The sequence below is a fragment of the Opisthocomus hoazin genome, chromosome 3, assembly GCF_030867145.1.
Source record: "Opisthocomus hoazin isolate bOpiHoa1 chromosome 3, bOpiHoa1.hap1, whole genome shotgun sequence".
NCBI classification, from domain to species: domain Eukaryota; kingdom Metazoa; phylum Chordata; class Aves; order Opisthocomiformes; family Opisthocomidae; genus Opisthocomus; species Opisthocomus hoazin.
In genome coordinates this window covers 16,584,507-16,607,767 of record NC_134416.1, presented here as the reverse complement: position 1 = coordinate 16,607,767, position 23,261 = coordinate 16,584,507, and the positions used below count along the sequence as shown (strand labels likewise).

The following is a 23,261-nucleotide window of genomic DNA, read 5'->3' as shown; positions in this document are numbered from 1 at the left end:
GAGGGGAAAAAAACAAATTACAAAGCATGCTATTTGTGCTCTGTTACCCAAACGCACACACAGAGTCACCTCGGCACTTCCCAGGGTCCTCCACCTGTGGTGTTTACCAAAACTTGCTGTTGTGACCCACTTCCAAGCACTGCATCTCAGTACCTGAACACCTGACATCTTTTAGACGTTCCAGTCTCCGGGACCTGAGGCTCTGGCTGCTGCCTGGTCTGATCCCGCGCACAGGGACCAAAAGCGGGCAATGCCTCACCCCTCACACCCTCCCTCCAAGATACCACTTATGGCAAAGCTCCAGCCACCGTTAAACTCTTGGTGCAGGAGCGCTGAGCAGCGCACCGAGGACCTCCTCCAGGCGGGCCCATCCTGGGCATCTCCTCCCTTGCCTGCACTGGCTCTGCCTCCACTCCCCTGCCCGCATCTCCCAGCCCACGCAGCAGCAAAGCACCCAACACCCCTGCAACACCCACTTCCCAACTCAACCGGGTCTGATCCTTTGTACAAAAAAAAAACCACTTGCAAGCATGTAATAAAATTTGTGTGACAGGAGGGAGACAGAAAATAAGACAATTTAACTTAAGTGATGATGCAGACATCTCCCTATCAGCCACATCCCCTCTGCCTCCATCCTGGTTTCACACCAGCTTCAGAAGGCAAGACAGCACCTGATCTGAGCTAGGATAGCCTGGCAGAGAGCTGGCTCAGCACAAACCCTGCCAGATCTACCTCAAATCATCACACTTGGGTGTTTTATTTTGGTTTCTAAGGAAATTTTGACCAGCAGAGTGAGTTCACACCGGGTTTGTGCTTTGAAACCACAAGCTTGTGGTGCACCATCCGGCACTGGCAGCTCTCGGATCTGGTCTGGTTTTGAACTGAGATGCCAGACACAAATGCTCTCACACCAGAAGCCCTCCAGGTCAATGTGGAAGTGTTTCAAGCCATGGTGAGCATCTCTGCTGCAGGTGTGTTTGTTTCAACTGTGTGGTTGCCCATGTGGTTTACAGTTTATATCTCGCATTAAAAACTGAGAGTAACCTCCTCACCTCCTCGCTACCCAAACCAAAACAGTGTAACTCTGCTTCTAACAAACACGGGAAGAAACAGAGCTGAAAGGGAAGAAAAAGCTGTTGCACTGGAAGATGTAACGCTGCCTTGCAGCTCCGTAATTCCTCCCCTCCTTGGGCCTTCACACACAACATTTGTCTCCTTGGTGTCTCCCTGAAGCTTGCTCTGCTTCTCTTGATGCCCAGCAGACATTCCACCTGGTACGCATCCAGCCATGGAACAGCCCTGCACACCCTGGCACAGCTCCGAGACCCTTTTTTTAGAGCAGGAAACACAGACTTTCATGCCTTTCGTCATTAATATACGCCTTACTACAGGGGTGTATTTTACTGTTTAAAACAAACTGTGCGTTGTTCTTTTTTCTAAGCTGCTCCTTCTACTACTTTTTAACAGCAGGTTGCTTTAGTGTCTTCTTTATTTAATCTTCCCCTAACTCCAAAAATTACAAGGTCCAGCAACAGGCTAATCCCTAACAAAGAAGTTGATAATCATAAACAGAAACGGGTCAGACAACAGCTTTGTCTACACTTCAGGAAATCTTCCAGTGCTTGCAGCCTCCAGCTCTTCACTTTGGCTTTCCTTTGAAACCCCAAAGACGTTGGCACCTTTGTCTACGCCTTCTTCTGTCTCAAATACCCCTGCAGTTTATTGCTATTTGCCTTTGAGAACACCATTAAATGAGAATATCCTCTGCCAAAGGACACCCACTGCCTCTGTACAGTCCCCTCACCCAGAAGCCTCCGCCCGACAGAAGTAACGCCGTCCTTCCCTCCACTGCTTTCCACCCCACCAAAAAAGCAGATGCACAGAAACAGCACCTGCACGAAGATGTGCTGTCAGGAACACGCTGCTCCGAGAGCAACCGGCAGGTTTCTGTGAAACCCGCCCGGGAAACGGCCTTGTTTCAGATGACGCGGGGAACAAGGGCTTAAAGAACGTCGCCGCATCTGCACCAGATCTTTGGAGTCTCCTTTCCTCCTCCTTTCTTCCCACAGGTCTTGTTTCCCCTGAGTATCTTCACCCAGCAGTTGTAAGCGAAAGCAGATACAAGAATACACCATTGTCATTAATGAATTGGCTCAGTCATGCCGTTAACAGCCCCGCTTAATTGTACAGTAGTATTCGCTTGGCAGCTTCTCCCCACCATAACGTAATAACAACCAACCACACTGTCCCAGGTGAACTACCAGGGCTCAGTTTACCACTTCGCTTTCTTCTCCACACCGACTACCCGAAAACCTATCCGCTCGACTCTTACTGCCCTGTAATTAAGCACACAGTCAAGATTAGAGCAGTCAATGTCCATCTCAGCCTTCATGACCAACCCATGGACACGAGGTCAAATAAAGAAATATCGCTGCATGGAGATGCTTACCAGCAACATCTCCATTGCAGGCAAATCTGTCATTAATCACGAGGTCCAAGATGGTGGTTTTAGCTTTCTGTAGCAGAGAAATGACGTGAAGATTTTTACACACAGCTGGCCTATCGACAGTGAGACTTACCAGGCACTGCCTTCCTCTCTGACCAACCCTGCCTCACTGTCAGCCAAGTCCCTTACCCTGAAACAACCAGTCTGCCTGGAAGTGGAAAGCCCAGGAAAAAATCTAGACTTTCACCATTTCCTAAGTAACCACGAAGGCTACTGGCAAACGGCTTTGGACACGGCCTTATAAAGACAAACCTGACCTGAAAAAAGAAATAGGAAACATCCCATGCTATTTTTTCCGCATGCAGGAACACAGCCTTCTATACACGTAAAATATCACCAAAAGCTAACCCGAACCCCCCATCTAGGAACAGAAGTAGCTTTATGTGATACCTTTAATCTGAGGATCATGAAGCACTTCTAAAAATTCAGTAATCCCATCTTGCAGACAAAGAAGCTAATGTACAGCAAAACTGCTTGAGTGAAACAGAGCTGGAGAAAACAAAACCCTCAGCTCTGCTTACCACACTGCACAGCGGAGCAGGCTGGGTTTTCTTTTTTTACTTTGGTGCTAAAAGACAGTAAAAACTATTTCTGCCCTTTTATGAGACAGGTACTACTTTAAAAGAGTGCATTTTTGTAAGCATATATTCTATTTCTTTAGGCTCCAAAGACTTCTTATGCTGCTAATTGACCCTGCCAGCCTGGCCGCCGTCAGTCACGCTGCGGGGCGAGCCGAGGAGCCGGGCGCTGCCTCTGCCAGCCAGCGCTCCTTGCAGACCCTCACCCGCTCCTACGGGGAATCCATAGTGGCAGCTGCTCCCGGCGGCTTCAGCGGGAAACGAACAGAGAACCTGCTCCCATCCTGTGGAAAGGGAGACCATCAACAGAAACTTGGATGTCACTGTCTCCATGCTCCCGTAGACAAGAAATCCTTGTAATTTCCAGCTATTTAAACACACTGAGGTCAGAGTCAATGGGAAAGGTCTGGTACAATTGATTACAGAGTGAGGCAACAGTAATATTTTGCAACCAATATGGATTTTTTTTTTAACAACAGTGTAACATGGCATGTTACAAAAATAGCAAAACCTAATATAGAAGACCTGTCTTCCACCAAAGAGGTGGGCGCTGGAGTCTCTATCTATACACTACCAGCAACGCCAAGCGCTGCACCCAGTCACGGTTTGATTTTCGGTGTGGCGCATGCGATTCCTCCCCTCGCACGGAATCACACCACTCTGCGCCGCAGAAAATCCCCAAACCACCCCCTGGCTCCAGACACAGCCGTCTCACCTTGCGACAGGGAGCTTCTGATCACCGCCCAAAGCATCCAAACGCAGAGATCCGGCTTCTTCCTCCCTCTTCCAATGCTTGTCTAGGCCATTCCCAACTCTTCCCTTCCAGCATTCCCTAAGAAGCTGTCCTGCTGTTGCTAGACCCTCGGGCTCAGCTGTGGATAAAGACCAGAGGGGTGACACGAGGATGGGGAAGGGGACGCGGCACCGGGAGCCTGGGAAACCTGAGCTTCGCTGTCTGTTCTGCGGCGGCTTCTTGCTGCGTGTTGAGGGGCTGAGGGGGGTGTTCTGCTGTGTTTTCACAAGAAAGCCGCAGGCTAATTAGAGAGAACGCAGGGCTTGACGTTTTGTGTGACACAAACATCAGTCACGGCCCATGCAGATCACGCAGCCAAGGTGGGGCGTTTCGAGGCAGCAGGGAATGCCTGGTCAGATGTCAGACTCTGCCATTAGGACTCCAGTAACAGGCAGAGGCTCCACTATCCAAAAGCAACAACAACTAAAAAAAAAAAGCTTTCCTTTCCCTTGCAAGAGGTTTGGCCCAAAGATTTACAGTAAAAAGCTGTAAGTGAAGCTAAATTAATTGCAATTAATTGATCATAAGGTATGCAGGCAATTGATCCTGGCTGCACCTGCTCACCAACACTACAGACTTTTCCTAAAACTTTCTCTCTACTGCTGGAGACCAAGGTCCAGCTGTGCTACACCTGGATGACTGACCTGCAACAGCCTTAACTGGTCTCTGCTGGGCACACAGGTAATGCCCCCTGTCCTCCACAACTGCCCTGTCCCAGCGTTCCCACCTTCTTTCTCACACTGGTGCTCATCCAGAGGCATCTCCCCCAGGCCAGGGAGCAGCGGAGCTGGTGGAGCTGGCACCAGATCCCAGCAGCGGGACCAGAGCAGCGTCAGTGCCAACGCAAGAGGGGCAGTGACCATCCAGCCCACACCACAGGCTGGGGACACGAGGCTTGCCCCATCCTCGATGGATGATGACGAGACAACCAAGCCCCACTGCCACCAAGCCACAGATGAACAGGGTTATGCAAAAAAGTGTGAGTTTCCTGATCAAACCATAGGCCAACTACACTGTCCTACACCACCAACGTGCTCCTTCACACCAACGTGCATGATGTCAATCATCTGGCAGCCCAAACCTAACTAGTATTAAGCCCGAGGACACAAATCACATCTCTGCCATAGCAGCCACACCACATGGTATGGTGTTCACGCTGGCATTGCCTCCCGCCTGGAGGATGTCCTCCAGATCTAACGAAGCCAGAACTGCCCTAAGAGATGAAATCCAGCCTGCCACAGCATCTGGGTCTACATTGTTCCACGGGCAGCTTATCTGAGTGGCTTTGGCTTCAGAGACCAATTCCTCACTGGAGATCACACCGCTGCAGTGGTGACACCTGCTCCATCTGGAATGTCAGCGGGTCTTGGTCACACCTAACTCCATGAACATGCCTTGATCTCCTCTGAGTAACCTCTACTTCTTACTTGGGGGGGTTCAAAGCAAACTAACAGAGCAATGGTGGCTTCCTCTTCAAGTCTCTCAAGCCTCCCACCCAGCCAAACTCAAAAGCTCTCTGAAAACACAGAGCTCCCAGGGCGGCAGCTGCCAATGGGCTGGACCACCCATACTCCTAGGCCTGGAGTGGAGAACCACGCGAGGAAGTCCACTGCTCCGCACCCGACTGCAGAAGCCTTCAAATCTCCCTTTCCTGGCAGCTCTACCACCACCTCCAGTAGAGTCAGAAGATCCCCTACCTGCCCAAGCTCAAAGGGAAAACATGGAATAGTTTGAAGTAGAGGGTTTAAGTGTATGGGAGCAGAGGTCTTCAGTGTATTGTACTTCCTACAAAGCATCTCACAAGTGACTCAAGCTGCCCAACGTGAGTTCAAGCCAGCTCTTTCTTCCCTCACTTTTTCACCCTACATCTTTTCACAGGACCACACTCATAACGATGGAAGAGTTTGAGTTAAAAGTGTCATCTACATAAAGGTTGCCTAGATACTTTGAAGACAAGTGCCACAGAATGTGTGCAAATAACAGGATTTCACTTTATGTCACATTTAAAAGGAAAGGCACCCAGTGCTACCACTCTGCACACAATGGGAGAGAGAACACACAGCGTGGCCGCGTCCCACTGACAGCACGACTGAAGCTAATGGCTCCAGGGGGGAACCTGTTTCCCCCACACACACATTTACACCGGTAAAGTGAAAAGCATTTCTTCCGGAGACATGAGGAGGCTGAATCAGAAGCCACCCAAACTTTTAAATACAATCCCATTGTTGTGAATGCAAAGCACATTCTGCAGACATTAATTAATTAATTAATTAAGATCAGCAGACTTTCCAAGGAGATATCTCCCAACTCCACACATGAGAAAAGCAATACCCCAGAAAACAAAATAACAAATAAAGATGCATTCCCGACCTTGCATAAAAAACTAAGTGGAATACTATATGGGGGGGAGGGAGGGGGTGTCAAACATTTGGGACCATTTGACTCGTAGCAGGACTCCGCAGCCTCTGACACATGAGGCACATTTAGCTCAAGCATGGCACGCGACTTTGCTGCAAAAGGACACATTTACACATCAGTCTGCAATCTGGCACACATCCTCTGCATCGCTGGAGGAGGGCAGGCTTCTGCTTGAATAGATTAAAAAGACTTCTGGCCATGGAGAATAACGTAAGCTCACGTAAGGCAGCCAGGTGCCTCCCAACACCCTACCTGCTGCTGCTGGCCAAAGACCCAGCGCAGCCACGACAGTGCTGTTAAAAAGCTAAAGCCAGCAACCGGCACATCACACCAGCGTCCCCAGGTAAGACAATAAGAAAAGCATATTTCAAGGAAAATGCATTTTGAGGAAACGACTCCAGCACAGGGCAGCAGCAGCTCAGCACACGGCCGTGCCCGGGCGCTGCAGCGGAGCATCTCGTCCTCGCCGTCTCTTTGCCGAGCGAGGGATGCAGGGAGTGAGGCGCTTCGAGCGGGGGAGATCCCTCCCTCTGCGAGGTATCGTTCAGCAATTTGTTACGTGCTCCCAGCCCCATTGTTTCTGAGACTCTCGGAAGAACAAAAGCAGCTGCTAATCAAGATTCAAAATTACAAGGCTCGCCTTGCAGAGAGAAAGCAATATCTAAGCCATCTCTGCTTTTGAGAAGGCTACAATTCACATAAAAGCTGAGCGAAGCTGTATTTCCTCTCCTAACATTTTAATTGTGCAAAGAAGAACTGGGCCGAAGCAAACGTATTCCACAGCATGCCGGAGCTGAAGGTGCCTTGCAGCCCCACAGCTTTCTGTTTCCATTACAAAAAAGTGGATTTTTGCTTATTATTATTTTAAAGAACAATAAAGAAACTACAGGCTTAGACTGTGAGTTTTCTAAAAGGATTTGGTTTTCACACTTTACCTTTAGGACGGCCAGAAGCCGCTCGCATGTCTCATTTTAATATCTCACGGGTTTAAATGATCTAGTTCCACTTTTTCCCAGAAAAAACCCCACTAGCACGTGGTGGCAGAAGGGATTTTGCAGGGTTAGAGCAAGCCAAGGGGATGAAAAAAGGCATGCTGCCCTACAAACAACAGCAAACCGCAAATCTAAGGTGAAATGAGTGCAATTACCTGCTCAGAACTGCTGAACCCATCACTGGGAGTCCCACTGACCGGGCTGGAGGTGGACTGTGCCAGCAATGCTCCAACGAGATGGAGACACGGCAGCAGTTAAGGTTGGTCAGGAAAGCCACAAGGGCCAAACCAGATGTCCTCCACACATCCAAGTGCAAACGTGGCTGTATGTCATTGTCCTTCATGCCACCAAGAATAACCAGAAAGGGCTCAAACCCAACTTTAAGGTCCACAGCTCAGGAACACTGACCTTGTTTGTGCAGCCCACAGATTTTTTCTCCCTTTTACTTTACCAAAGCTTTCAAATAAAGCCCATTGTTTGGAAGGCAAACTTTTCCAAAAGAAACACAAAAAGGCTCTTCCCCACCCCTAGAGATCCACCGGTGCCATCCTGCGTATGCACTCACACCACCTTACACCCTTACACTCCAGGGTGTAAAACACTGTAATAACGGATTGCCTACTAATTTCGAGACGGGCTAAAACCATACAAAGGCATCCTTTATCTTACAAATAGACCAAAACAAGGCAGAAACGAGCTCATTCTTGGGCTTATAAAACAAGCCTTTACAGATAATTATGTTTTATTACTCTTCATTTTATGAGGATTGTGTTATACAAAACAAATACCAGATGCCTATTTGTTGCATTCGGGAAGGGAGGAGGAGAAATCTCTGCAAGCACTGCTGTAAGCAGCCCTGCTTTTAATTAAACACAATAAATGCATAAAAATTAATACTGTTTGAAACCAGCAGGTAGGAAGCAAATGCATGAACCGTAGCTGCTGAAAGACCCTCTCCCCTCCGAGCTCCTGCTGCAAGAGCAGCCACTCACGAGCCTATCGCTCAGGGCTGGTGCCCTATAAGCAAGGCTCCTTACTTATGTGTTTCCCTGAAAAATTAATACCAAACTTTGCAGATAGCCAACAGCTTAAAAAACGAGGGAGGAGGCGGCAGGATTTAATCTGTAAAAGAAACACACACAGACTCAGCCAGGAAAACCTGTAATTAAGAGTCAAGTAGCTTAAAGATGGGGGAAGAGGGGAGAGAAGGCAAGGAGGTGTAAAGGGATTTCTGGTGACCTTGAAACAAAGCAACCATCCAAAACGGGCCGGATCGTTCAACTGTTACCTTGCCAGGCTCATACAACACACTCCTAAACAGCCCCACAGGGTGTAGGGGACCGGACCCCATGCCCGAGCTGAGGAACACGCATCCAAAACACAGGGACACAACCGGAGGGAGGCACACGAAGCACGCCCCATGCAACAGCAAAAATGGGGCACGGCTGCTCAAGAACAGTACAACACAGCCAGCTTTCCAGCAACAGCCAGATGTCTGCCATCCACCCCCCCAGAGGCACCACGAGGAAATCTATTTCCTATTTTCAGTGGTGGTTTCCCTTCTCATTTTAATTGCATTAAGCTCCAATCACGGCGTGACAACAGACACTTCTTCCTTCAGGCCAACACCAGCCCTATGTTGTAAATCCAGTTTTCAGCATCATGTCTGATAACGCTTTAATGTTCTGCAACAGAGACTGAAACTGTGTACCCAGGACCTCATGGCAGAGGGGAGCCTGTTTCTAGAAAGATTTTTTTAAAAAGAGATATTTTAAAGACAGTAAGTGGTAAGTACCAGTAAGTAGTAAGTAAGCAGCAGTAAGTAGCAGTGGGATGGTTTCCATGCTTTTCTGTTCATTTCCAGGTTTCCATATATCGTAAGTATTGAAATTGAGGATGGGTCTCCTCTATTCTCCTCCGCCAATGCATTTTCTCAGCCTATTTCCTAATGAAGTTTGTTTACAAATATTCATTAGATTCCACGCTTTATTAGTCCAGTCAGTTAATTATAAGACCACAGTACCACAAAATGCAATTACAGTAATCAGAGCATTGATTATTGTGAAACACGGTTACCCCGAGACTGAAGTTAAAGTAAATAAGAACTATTGCTATAACCAGTAACCGCACCAACAGGGCAACCTGGGATCTCACCAGTGTCTCTAAATCCTTAGACCTCCAGTTTTATACCCAAATGACACAGACAATCTCACGGTTAATTATTTTACTGTGATCTGTATTGGGAAGATTTTTTCATTAAAAACTAAAGCAGAGTAAAGAACCTCTTTGCTAGAAAGGACTGTTCTCACAGGCCACCAGAAACAGTTAACAGAACAAAAGCTGAAAACCCGTTCCCACTGCGGTTCACCGACGTTTCGACGCTCAAAGCCGAGACACGCACATCCTGATGGCTCCACTGGTTATGCTGGTTCCCAGCAGCAGTAACCACAACGGACAGGAGCAGGCTGAGGGCAGCAAAGAAGAGTCCTGCGAAGGACAGCAGGTGCAAAGCACAATGATTTTTTTGACCCCTTCAGAGCAAATGGTTAAGACGAGGACCAGGACCCCCTCGCACGAACGCAGACCGTGGGTGCTCAACCCCGAGCCCCACAGCAAAGACAAAGCAGGGTCTGGGGAGAGGCAGCTCCATGGCTACCTCCACGTTCCACCGTGGAAAGAAAGGGGGAGAAAGAGAAATACAAAGTGGGAGAAAAGAGATTTGGGGCTGAAAAAGTCAACTTGATGGAGGAATCCGCAAAGAGCTGACGTGTCGTCAGCCAGAGATGAAAGCGCTAGAAATAAGGGCTGCGGCGCGTGTTTAGTAGAACAGTGGCATGACTCTCGTAAGGAAAGCACATCTTTGGCACCCCCTTGGAAATCACTCCCGCAAAAGAGACACCCAGCAACCTAGGACTGCTCAATTTAGCAACGGTTTTATCTTTTGTTGGATACGCATAAAAGCTCCTCGAGACACGTGTCCAATCCAAAACTAAAACAAAACGTACTTTAAAATCTTGCTTAAACTGATGCACATGCCAGAGCTGACCCCCAAGCCTAGGACGAAGTCAAACAGTGAAGGGAAACCTAACACCAGCTTGAATTAAAATTTCCAGAACTGTATTATAGAGACAGGCAAGGAAGGGGAGGAGAGCAGATACGAAAACGCACGATCGACTGAAATACCTCGCCACCTTCAAAAAACGTCGCCTTCAAATTTCTACCTGCTTTATTCACTCGCTGCCATCAGGTTTTTTACTACCCTCACTTTGGAGCATTTGTCTGGCACTTAGTATGCAGGAGCGGTGTGCGGGAATAGATCCCGCTGCCATAGATAATGCGGTTCTAAGGGAAACCCATCAATTGTTAATGGCCATGCAAATTGTTGAAACTAGAGACTTATTCACAGTTATCTCGCTGTGATTTGGTAAGTGTCCATGCCTGATGTGATCACTCACTTGATATATTATTCCATTACTATTCAAGTAGTAGCCTTACCTTTTGGTTTTAGGGAAAAAAGCGTGAGAGTGGGAGGGTGAAGGGATGTTATTTGTTTTAAATTATTTTAAAGTCACACATACCTTCTCGTGCAAAGGTTTTACGGTACAATAAATCCCTCCCTGAGACTGAAGTCATGCCTTACCGAAACGTTTAAATCCCTCTGATCAGAAACTGAAGGAGCTTAGCACGCAATTTCAGACCCTGGTCTTCCAAAGCACTCTCCTGCGTTCCAGCTGTACGCTTGGTTCTTACCTCCTTTGTGGCACCGCATCTTCCAGCTGCAGGTTGCACCATTTTACAGTTTCTGATCAAGGTTTTCTACCGCTTATGCTAAAATTTGCTGACATTTAATAAGCTAAAGGCGTCTCCTCGAATCCATAATGCATTCACTCTCTTGCAGCACCAACTCGCTGATCGTTAATTTTCAGCTTTATTACAGCTCCAACATATCCGATGCTCTTTTTTTTTTTTGCTTCTTGTCTGAGATTTATTACTTTTAGCAAAGTGTACTTTGTTTTTTTATTTTGTTTGCTTGTTTTTAAACTGCCCTTAAGGGGGAAATGTTACTCCTCTTTATAATGTAATTCTGAAATCACAGTATTAAAAAATAAATCCTATAATTATGTTTCCCATTAGGATTAGATAAATTATACTTAATTAAAAGAAAAATCTGCTAGCACCCAGCACAATGGTTGGTGGCAAATCGAGGAGATGAAACATTTATGTGTTTATCTTCCTGAAGCAGCTGCCTGAGTCTGTGAGCAGACACACCCAAACAAGTCTTCAGAGATATAAATCCAGACACAATTAACAAAGATTTGTCCTTCCCTTCAGACAAAGGTTTTGATTTTTAGAAGCAGCCTCTGATTTTATTCTTGCAGTCTACAGCAACTACAATTTTGATGGGCTCTCTAGCAGTTACACACTGCACTACTCGACTGCACCAGGAACTCCACTATTGGGATAAAATGCCTGCAGTTATTTACGGGGCAAAAAACTGTATCAGAAGTCAAGATGTCCCAGGGGAATGAAGAAAATCAGGATTCCTAACCAACCTCTGCCACGCTCACCCTTCTCTGGCACTGCTGTTGGGCAGGCGATGTTCTCCACCAGCCCGACCGACGGCTGTAGGGGTCGGAACGCACACTGCAGTTGTAGGAAACTATTTATAACATGCTGCTTTTTACAGCCTCGGAGAACTAATTAGTAACGGGACAGGGTCCCTCATGTACACTTTGCAAATGGTACAGTTCGCATTATGCATTTGGGAATCGCTGCCAGCATTGCTACGCGCAGCCCATCAGCACCGCGCTCTCAATTTTGCTTAGGAGCTGAAGAATGATTGATCTTATTGATTTGTGTCAACGGTCTGACATGGCCATATCGACCGGCAGTAATTTTGTGGGAGGAGCTGGAAGGGGAACTGGAGATAGCATTTTCTGTAACACGCCATCCTGCTCGGAGAGAAAATGTCGTTCGAGACGCCAGCACTGCCATTGCCGGGACCGCACTGGGACTCGAACCGACACAGGCGAGCGACGAGACACTTCTCGTGACCATGTTTACAGCAAATCCACTGCTAAACACCCAACTGTATAATTATAATCTATTACAATTATGCAAAGAAGTAACATTTCAGAAAGGCCTTCTCATTTCCCATTCTTAGCATTGAATACTTTTGTTTTGCAGCCAATCAACTAAATTAGCCCTAATTCTGTTTCATTCACAAAGAGTATATGAGAGGGAAAAAAGTGAACGCACAGGAAATTCACTTAGGAACCCAGGAATTATTTTGTTTCCATGTATTTCTGGACTAGAAACCATCACGGGGAAAAAAGTCAGCTTAAGGCAGCAGAGCTTCACCGAACTGGTGAACAGCACGGCGAGAGCCCTTGGAGGAGTGATGGGAATCGGCAGTGCCCCAGCGCCTCTGGCCGCGTCTGGGTGAAGCAAGGGGAGTTAACAGGCTCGTATACCCAACGTGACCATGCATCCCAACACGTGACAAGTGCCAAGCCCCAAAAAAGCTTTTGTGGGGGTTTCCCCGCCCCATACACACAGAGCAGAGCTGACGGGCTACGGGGCAGGAGCTCCTGAGACAGCCCTGCCAGCACCGCACCTCACCCGGGGGCTGCAGGAGCACGGAGAAGTCTGTTTTACCGGAGCAAGAAACGGGAGCCTGATTCGGTCAACACCCCAGCCCCGCCACCTTCCAGGGAACGCCTGCGGAGCACCGTGCCTGCATCCCTGCCGAGGAGACGGCACCACACCACCCACAAAACTGAGGTTAAATCTCAGCCAGAGGCAGTGGGGGGAAAACACTATGTATTTAAGGAAAATGACACATTGTCTCTCTTGTTATTGAGGAGGCCTAACTCTCTTCTGACTGGCTCAAAGTCATGTTTTCTCATTCCAAGAAACGATAACATTTTAGGAAGTCAGATTGCATTTGGAAAGCCACCAGCCTGGCAGCACTCACACCAGTTCTTTCCCAGCAAAGCAGCTAGGCACAAGATATCGCTGAGACAGGGCCTTCATTCCTTAAAGCATTACTTCCCTCTTCTCGTGTGAAACAAACCTCCTCTCTTTTGTTCTCACTTAGAATTCATTCCTTAACTTAGTTTCTCTCTTCCTCTGAACCACCTCCCAGGCCTCGTGGCGCCCGTGCTGCAATACCAGGAGAGGGACTGCTCGAGGCATGCTCTTCTTCTTGATCTTCGAGGTCTTTTCCAACCTCATGATTCCATGGTTCTATTGCAGGACATGGTTTAGCAGGCATGGTGGTGTTGGGTTGATGGTTGGACTTGATGATCTTAGAGGTCTTTCCAACCTTAATGATTCTATGCTTCTATTCCGTTTCTTCCAGTGCATGGGTGTCAACTGTTCTAAATGATAATTTGCTCCACAAGCAGAAGAAATAATGACTCCCACCATCCCTTGGCCTGAATCTTTAATTCCCCCGTGCGTGCCCAGGGGTGCAGCCCCCCACTGCCCCAGCTCCTGTCCCGACTGCTCCAGAGACGTGGGGATGAGTTATCAGCATTGCGTAGCACTGATGCTCCCTCCAGTTGACTAAGGAGGCTCCTAAATTAAGGGCAAACCCTTGATGACATATGTCCCGTTTCCTCCTGAAACGTGGATTAAAACAGAGCAACACAAAACCTTACGTAAAAGCACAGCATAGCTGGATGAACAGAAGAGGAGGAACAAATCCAGCTGCTCAGTGTAAACCACGAGAAGGTTTTGAAACCTATACGTCCCAAAATACTCGGCAATGTGGAAAGCTGCAGAACCTTAAATATAACCTGAAGTTATACCCATACATTCCCGCATGCTGAGCTAATCTCCATACGACACGGGACAGGAGTATATATCTTGCATCACTGTCCAGATATAGCCAAGTCCTTGAGAAGCCAGTCACCCCAGGAGCAGAGAGCACGGGGCACTGAACTCCCTTCGCTGGCCAGGCAGTTATCTACGTACCGACCCATTATTTTTCTCTGGTTAGCAAAACGGTTTGTTTACCCAAGACCACAAAACTCTGCGGATTTTCTGAAAGAAACCCTGCAGAGAGAAAGGGAAAACAATCATAGATAATACTCCAGAAATCATCAGATTACAGCACATTCTCTTGACTCACATCTGCTGAGTAAATAAGCGCTTCGTGCCGACCAGTTTCATTTACCTCCCTCTCCCGCAAGCGGCTGCCGGTTTGCTTTCCAGCGGGCTGTCCCAGGGCTGTATGTGGGGCAAAAGGATTATTTCCAGCAGAGTCAAACCACTAGCCTTTTCCACTCCCTGAGCTGAAGCTCCTCTCACTCAGCCCCATCCTCCCGGGGAGATGCACCTCTTCGGGGCTGCCGGGACGTGAAGCAGTCCACAGCTGGGAACACCCTCGGCGCAGCGGGGAGCAGCAGGCAGCCAGCAGCACACAAGCCCCCAGGAGAACCCCAAGTTCAGCCATACCTCTCCCTCAGGAGCAGTTTCAGCGAAGCTCGCCGTAGGCTGGTGCAAAAAGTCCAGCACAAGTCGGGGTTTGCCCTGTGAAACGCCCGGCCGGGGAGGGTGAGCAGGCAAGGGCACCGCGGGACGCTCTGCAGCTGAGGGAGCCTCGCAGCAGGCATGGCAGGGCCTCGTCTTGCCCAAACGGGTAGCTGGAAACATTACTTGTAGCTCAGTTCCGATCTGGGTTCAACAAACCCTTCAAACTACCCATTTCAGGATTAATTCTGCTTAAAATTAAAACGATGGCTTGGAGCATTTTTTGTTTTGAGTTCTGTTCTATCACCAAGCACCTCTTTGGTGGTAATCCTTTATCAGTAAATTATCCTAAAGCGATTTTCTTAGGCAGGAAAAATAAAAGCAGAGCCTCTTTTGCTGTCATAGCAGTTTTCACCTGATTCTGTGTACAGAAAACCCCCGCTCCGGACCAGATCGGCCATCTACTGTCACGCTTTGTCACCACAGAACCTCGTACGAGATGCTTCACAGAAAGACGCAGAAAAGCCTGGGGCAAGCAATTATAATAATATCTCGCCCCACAAGAAAACTTAATTACTTGGGGTTAGGAGGGCGCCTGGTTTAAGGCCCACGGGCAGGGCGGGCTCCTCTGCCGGTGCCTGACCCCACACACCCGGCCACACATGCTGTGGCACAGCTCGCACACGCGCATCCATCCCTCTTCCACGCCGCTTCCCGGAGGGAAGAGCCCAGTGTGAACAGCCTGGCTGAGGACTGCACCGCTGGCCGTGAGCTCGGGGATGCTCCCGTCGGCCCTGCTCCCAGCTCCCACCGGTGCATCAGCCCCGAGACCCTACCCTGGGCACTACCTGCATTAAATCAGCATTTAAAAGGCACATGAGGACACTTTGCAATAGAGAGAGCAGGAGCAAGAATGCGACAGAGCAAATCCAGTATTCTCAGACGCATGTTAAGACTTTGTTATTTACCTGCTTACTGCACTTTGGAATAAACGCATTTTAAAACAGGCAACTTTCCAGTTTCGTGAAAATGGATATTAAAATAAAAAAGCAGTCTGGTGGGGACAGGTCTCTGCAGGAGCCAAGATACTCTGGGAAAATGCCCAAGCTCTCTCAGTAGTTCTTGAATTTGATCCAAGCTCCCGATGCAGGCTGGTGATATACAAGATGCACGGACTAGTTCCCATCTCAGTTCAGATGTCCAGGACAACGGCCACCCCGAACCTGGGTGATTTCCCAGCCTTGTCCTAAATAGCTGTGAAGGAGCTGACTTGTGGAGGCTTTTAAACAGTTCTGAAAATAATCCAGTAAGTGATTACATGTGGCCTTTCTATTTTAATGCAATACACCGAAGCTTGGTATGTTGAAAATAGAAGAATTCCGCCTTTGTTCGAAACATGCACATACACGCGTACGCAGCCTCTAGATTATCATCACGTGTTGGACGGGCATGCCTCAGCCTCACCACACGTCTCTGTGCCGGTCTCGTGAGTGGCAAAGCCATCCCTCGTGCCTAATTCTACCACTTCTGGTTTTTTATATGTGTCTTTCACCCTGGTGGGAAGGAAGCAAAGCTAAAAGTCATCCTTCTTCCCATCCCGTGCTTATCGCACGGCGGTAACCCCTGCTCAGGACAGCATTTTCAGGGGCGGGAGGCTCAGCCGTGGCCGACACACGTTGCGCCGGCCGAGCGCACACCAGGTAAACCGCTGCACACAGGGCTCAGCTGGGCATTTTCACCTGTGAGCGCACACACACAACCCCGCCCGGTGCTCCCGTGTGCCCCGCAGAGAAGTCTCGCCGCAGACGCACGCAGTCTGCTGCTGCTCCCTGCCTCTTCTGCCAGTGCCCGGCAGATCCGTGCACAGCTCCTTCCATGGGCTGCTCCTCAGCCACACGCCTCCAGCCGCCTCCTGCAGAACTGGTCCCACCTCGGGAGGTCAGGTGTGTTTCGCCTGCCTTCCGCAGTCCAGTCTCGTTCACGCAGGCCTTCTGACCACTGACTGGTCAAAAAACTTCTAAAGTCTCTAAAGAACACCTCGCTACACTGGTTGTACTCCATTGCTAAGTTCACATTTCTCCAAAAACACATTTTTTGCTCACTTCCCCTTCTCCATCCTACTCTCTTCAACCCTGTTCACCATCTGCCTTTTCCCCTTTGTTTCGTTACCAGCATTAACTTCAGCCATCCTGCACAGATATGAGCAAAAAGCCTCCTCGAATGAGCTTTCGACGAGACCTTATGGTTTTGGATACCATCACTGCTACCCTCTCCACCTTCCAAGTGCAGGGTTGTTGCCGATCAGGGGACACACCACAGACGTCATTTACTTTCCTAGAAAGATCCCCATTTTGGTGCAAATCTCTTCTCTGCATCTGGCTTTACTGGAATATCGCATTCCTCCACTTCTTTCGGTATCCACAGTCATTCATACTACCTTCCAAAAAGTAATTATTTGGAACCAGTTAAGCCTGTACATGAATTCTGCCTTTGTTTAACACACATTGTACATATGTATACATTTAGACTGTCATTAAATATTTAAGAGGCTGTCTTCAAACTTCAGCAGCAGCGCTGTTTATTTGCTTAACCCTTTGTGAAACAGAACGCTTGGCACTGAAACCCTACCGTGGAGGAACTGGGACAGCCCCGCTGCCCTAGCACTGGGTGACAAAGGCCAACTGTGACAGTCAAGGGCACTGTAGAGAAGAGTTTTCCTTTGTTTTCCTTTATAATCTGTTTGCTAGTAGTCTAATCATGATAATGCAATTCATTTTAGTCTGCATCAGCTTTATCTGCCGAGATGCGTAACTGGGATGCAAATTAATTAGCTGTAACATACAGATGGGTCTTTCAGTACAATTCAGGGAGACATCAAACAGGCACATGCCCGTCCCTCCTTCCTCCAAATGAAGTAAGACACTCTACGCACTTTCCACAGGTCAGGAAGTCACCTTTCTCGGCTTCTTCGATCTCCGAGAGAGGAAACAACGCATCCTGTGGAGAGGTGGAGTTCGCTCAAACCCAACACCAAACGTTGCGCCGTAGACGAAACCCCACAACTAACTTGCAACGTGCACTGGCACCAAGCGTAACGCAACGCAACCCTACCGCCCTGTCGGCACGGGACTACCATGTTTTAAAACCCAGTCGCCCACTTCACCCGGCTCGGCAAGGCCTCTGCCTAGAGCCGGTCTTTGTACGTCGCCCTGGCAAGGACCGGTACCTCGGGGCCGGCTCTCCACGGCCAGGGCAGCCGCGCCCCTGCCTTTCACACGAAGTCACATCGGGCTCAGTGTCACAGCAGAGGATGGGAAAACCAGCACAGCAGAGTGCGATACGCGACTTTCCCAACTCTATGCGGATATGCAAGCGTACGTATCCCGGAGAACGCATTCTTCTGCTTTTTGATGAAAACCTCGAGGACGCGTTGTTAAACCCAAACCCGCAAAGACCCACGAGAGCAGCCCCGCGTGCAGTTCTCAAGGCCCAGCTGTATTCACAGATGCTTCTTTCCCAAGCCCTACAGCCTCGTTCACCATCGGATGCTGCTTTAGGCGGGGTGCGTCGTGGTGTCCCCCCCTCAGCTTTCACCCCCGGGTGACACACCGGCACCGACACCTTCCGACCGGCCGACCGCCTGGGGATGTGACCTTGCCGGATTTCACCCAGGGAGCGGAGCGGACGGCCAGGCGCAGTCTGCACTGCGCGGGCCGACGCCGGACGCCGTGCCGGGAGATCAGCAGATGGCACCCTTTGCCGGAGCACCGCGGGGCAGGGGCACGCTCCGGCAGGTGTGCTCGCTCACGTAGGATGCCAGCTTCGAGGGCTTTGGCATTTGCAGCCGTTCGCCAGAGCCAGCCCGCTCGTCTCAGCGGCCCGACCACAGATTCACCCCACCTCAATTCTTCGAGTAGTCTTATTTTCTCATACTCATCCTTTTTTACTTCCTGTCTTTCGCAGCAGTGTTGTGACGAGTGTCGAAGTGCCCATAGACCACCCCAGATACAGCCACATATTAGCAGCAAGTATGTTTTTTTGTGTGAATAGTACTACATACCAGTTGGGTTAATGCTTCTGTATCCCCAAGGGTCGTTATGTACACCTCGTGCTACAAAACAAACATCAAACACACTTTAGGAGGGGCAGAACTTACGGGGAGAGGTGTACCTTTTGTTAGACCAAACCGCACAGCTGTAAAAAAAATTGAATGCGGCCCTACTCACGTCAAGCCACGGGCGGCTCTGTTTGTTTTTACGACAACTTGACAGCACACATGCTGCAGAGCACAGCAGAAAACCAGGACTTCTCCTATCTGTAAATGAGCTCTGATTGCTGAGATCTACGCCAAAAACCAGCACAGCCTGCAAGGCTGCCGTGTCAGGTCTCCCTTCTTCCTCCCCCCCAAAAAACATTCCCTAAAGGGGATCACAAGCCAAAGGGATTGCGAGGCGAGGTGTAACATGAGCTCAGCTCAGGATCTCCACAGATCGCTCGGTACCACCGCTGTACCACTTCCACGTGTGCATCATTTCAGCCCTCGCCCACCGGTTTTTCTGAAAGCGAACGGGATTAAAGGCCCCCCGAGTGTTCGCACCGCTGCCTTCTCCCCCTCTATGGAGGACCGACAGTACCCGGAGGGCGAGCAGAGTTCGCCCAGGCGCAGCCGGGCTTCCCGGCGTTGCGGTGCTGACCTTCCCCGCCTCTCCCAGCACCCCGTGGCTAGTTTCAGTGGAGAAACAGGCAGCCAGCTGGAAATTTTGATCAGTGCTAATGCCACCGTAGTTTCTTCCCGTCTGCTCTCCAGGAGCATTTTCCCACCCACGTTCCTCTGTGCCTCGCAAACCCCTCCAGCCGCTGGCAGCTCTCCGCCCGGCGCTACACGGCTGGTCTGCTTTCAGGCAGCGTCTCACTCCTGCTAGGGGGGAAACATCTTCACGTGAAAAACTTTCATATCTAGACACCTGCTCCGCAGCAAAGGTAGCGGTGGTCGGCACTCAAATGAGCTAATCGGCTGCAAACGGCTTAGTCAGCATCGCAGTCCTGGAGGTAATTCCCAGGAAGCGATTTTCCCGGCAGCTATACAGATGACAAACCTGAAAAGCAGACTGGAAGGCAGGGGCAGCACCGCAGCGACACAGAATCTGGCTACACAGTCACATTACCAACAAATAAAAACCGGGGAAAGCCAAGAAACCAAGCGTTCAGCGAACACGCACGCTGTGCTCGCGCCGCCGGCGTATCCTCTCACGCGTAAAAATCAGAAACCAGACGCAGGATGTGAGCAGAGTCAGCGTTTCTTTCTCCTCCGTTCGTTGCCGACGCTGCGCCGGTCTGAGCCGAGAGAAGCAGGACGGCAAGGCGAGCGACCGCCTCGTCTGCGCCCATCGGCAGACGCCGGGCAGGGCTTTTTGGAGAGAGACAGCCCCAGCAGCCAGCCTCGGCAACCGACCCGCCGCCGGAGCCGGGTGGAGAGGGCTGCGGACTCGCGCAAACTTTGTCTCGGGGCAGGGCAGGCACGGGGCAGTGAGCCCACAGGGGCTGCAAGGGCAGCGCTGGGTGCCGGAGCACCCTCCGGCAGCACCTTCGCCGCCGGCCGCGTCCGCCAAGCCACGGGGCTGCGGACCATCGGTCCCCGCGCCAGCGGCACCGGGGCTGCCGGCAGCCTCACCGGGGGCAGGAGGGGCGACCGGCCCGCCCGCCCGAGGCAGGGGACATCGCCTCTGGGCACGCATCTGCCCGCGGAGCCGGGGATGCCGTTGCCCTGGGGACGCGGGCACGGGGAAGGGACACCGCTCACTTACTTCTCGTACTCGGCGTTGTCTCGATCGCAGCGCGAATCCTTGTGCTTTTGCCAGTCTTTGCCGTGCTTGCAGGTGGTCAGGAGGACAACATCCTCTCCGTTATGGACGTGATATAAGGCATTCCTGGTGTCTGACCCTATCCCCGTCAGGTACCTCTTCCCCTTGAATACCAGCATGTACTTCCTGAGAGGAGGGATGGTGTTAAACCTCAAAAATCCCTTCTCCCCTCCTGTCCTAGGATGATCCTTAGAAAAGAGCGGGATAGAAACGTCAAAGTTGGGTCTGAAGTTTTCAGTACTGATGCTGGCCTTGGCCAGCATGGCCTGGCCGATGTCGAACCCCACATCCTCGGTGTAGTCGGGCCAGGTGCCGGAGTATAAATTAAAAATCAGGTGGTTTCTGCCGTTGTTCCACAGGTGGAGGCCCTGCACCTTGGAGCGGAGGTTGTGCACGTACTGGGGGGAGAGTTGGTCGCGGTCCAGCGTGTCCAGGCTGAGGACGAAGAGGCAGGCCTGCCCGGGGTCGGAGGTGTAGAAGCGGGAGCCCTCGATGGCGGCCAGGACGTTCTGGTAGCTCTCGGCGATTTTCTCCCCCTTCTGCTGCGGGTACACGTACACCTTGAAGCCGCTCCTCCGGCACGGGGCGAAGTCGAAGCAGGACTCCATGCGGCAGCGGCGCCCGCGGTAGAGCCCGGCGCTGGCGTCCCGCCGCTGCCGGGGGGAGACGCGCCCGCCGCCGCCGCCGCCGCCGCCGCCCTCGGGTCCCGGCCGCTCGGCGGGCGCGAAGGGCCGCAGCGCGTCGGGGAAGCGGGGCCAGGGCCGCTCGGCGCCGGGGCGCGGGCCATGCCGGACGCCGGGCGGGGGGTGCCGGGCCGCCCGCAGCCGCACGCCCCCCAGGTAGAGCAGCAGGGCGAGACAGGTGCCGGCGGAGAGCAGCGTCAGGTAGCGCTTTTTGGCCTGCATGTGTCCGGCGGGGGGCCCGGGGGGCCGCGGAGGAGGAGGGCGGGGGCGGCCCGAGCTCGCCGGGCGCCGCTCTCAGCTCCGCTCCGCCATCTTCCCGCCGGCGAGCGCTTCAAACTCTCTTCGCCCACCTCCGCTCGGCGCCGTTCCCCAAGCCGCCGGCCGGGGCCGCGCATGTGGGCGACCGCCGCAACTTTCTCGCCGCCGGTCTCTCAGGGGCGGCGGGCGGCGGCGGGCCGGCGGCGGCCCGGCGGGGCGCCCCGCATGCACTCAGGGGCCGGCCCCCCGCGCGGGGCGGGCACCGGGGCAGCCCCGCTCCCGCCTTCCCGCCGCCGCCTGCCCTCTCCTCCGCCACGCTCCCGCCCGCCCCTCCCCTCCCCGCGCCGCCGGCCCCGCCCGGCCCGGCCCGGCCCCGCCGGCTCACAGCCCGCGGCCGCCGCGCCGCAGCCTGACGAAGCCCCGCATCGCCCGGCGCCCCCCGCCCGGCCCCGCCGCCGATCGCTGCTCGCCGCGCTCCCGCCGAATGGCCCCCGGGACGGAGCGGCGGCAGCGGCGCTGAGGACCCTCCTCCCTCCCCTCCTCCTCCTCCTCCTCCTCCTGCTGCTGCTGCTGCTGCTCCCCGCCCCGCCTCCCGTCCCCGTCCCCGCCTCCCCCGGGCCGCGGCGGGCGGCACCCGCCGAGCGCGGAGCCCCGCGCGCTGCCCGCCCCGCCCGCGGGCCGCGACCCCCGCCTCACCCGGCCCCCCGCGCGCCGCCCCCGCCCCGGCACCGCCGCGCTGACCTCATCCAGCCACGCAGCCCCGCGCCCCCATTGGCGGGGCGTCACGTCCGGGGGGGCGGGGCTTCCGCTGCACCCATTCATAACCCGGCGGGCGGGGGGCGCCGCTGCTGCTGCCGCCGCCGGGATCGGGGGGGGGGGGGGGGGGTCGGCAGCACCGGTGGGTCCTGGCCGGGGCACCGGCACCAGCGCGTCCTCGCTGGGCTGAGGTCCGATGGGGCCTGGCCCGGGGCCTTCGTCCTTGGCCCGGCTTGGTACCGCCGCCGTGCTGGAGCTGCCCCTGGGCTGTGCTGGGCTGGGAGCGTTCCCGTGGGAACGGACCTGAGTGCCCCAAAACTGAGGGGAGACCCGGGAATCCCGGTTCCGAGACGCCTGGGAACAGGGGTCCGTCGTGGCGCGGGCAAGGCCAGGAGCCGCGGACACCCTCGCCGCCCTCCCGCCTCGCTGGTGGGAAAAGCAGAAAGGCCGTGGGGCTGCTGCGAAGTCCAGGAGTGCCCAGCGCTCCCCACCATCGCCGGCTGGGGTGGAGGTGGTGGGCGACCCTGGGGAGCAGGGTGGGTGCTCGGGGCTGTCAGGCACCAAAATAACGCCGACCGGGTGGCCGGGCTGAGGGAAGCGCCTGGGCGTCCCTGCGGACACACCGCTGTGCGTTGTCCAGTCCCATCCTTGGTGTCTGTCGCTAGCAGCCGGGGTCACTGGGAGAGCCCTCGTCCCCAGCGCAGGCTGGTCTGTGGGGCAGGGCCTGGCTGGGAGCCCGGCTCGCTCCGGCGCACGGCGCTGGAAGGGGAGACGGCTCCGTGGGTGGGAGTGCATGTTTCTGTCCCGCTAGCTCAGCATGCAGCAGTGGGGAGATCGACTGGGACGGGCTTCACACTGGTTGCGTGAGACCCTGGATGCCAGGAAACCATCCCGTGCTGAAGCCTGCACTGACGTGCTGTCCCTGCCGCTGACGTGA

General features: G+C 52.6%; 1 protein-coding gene across 1 annotated transcript in view; it reads right to left on the bottom strand.

The window, feature by feature from the left end:
- The window catches only part of EXT1 (exostosin glycosyltransferase 1), a 179,597-nt gene extending 157,821 nt beyond the window's left edge, over positions 1-21,776 (bottom strand). Inside the window, exon 1 of the mRNA XM_075415651.1 lies at positions 20,571-21,776. Within this exon, the coding sequence (XP_075271766.1) occupies positions 20,571-21,532 (962 nt within the window). The 5' untranslated portion in view covers positions 21,533-21,776. The remainder of the gene's footprint in view (positions 1-20,570) is intronic.
- Positions 21,777-23,261: the final 1,485 nt, after the last annotated feature.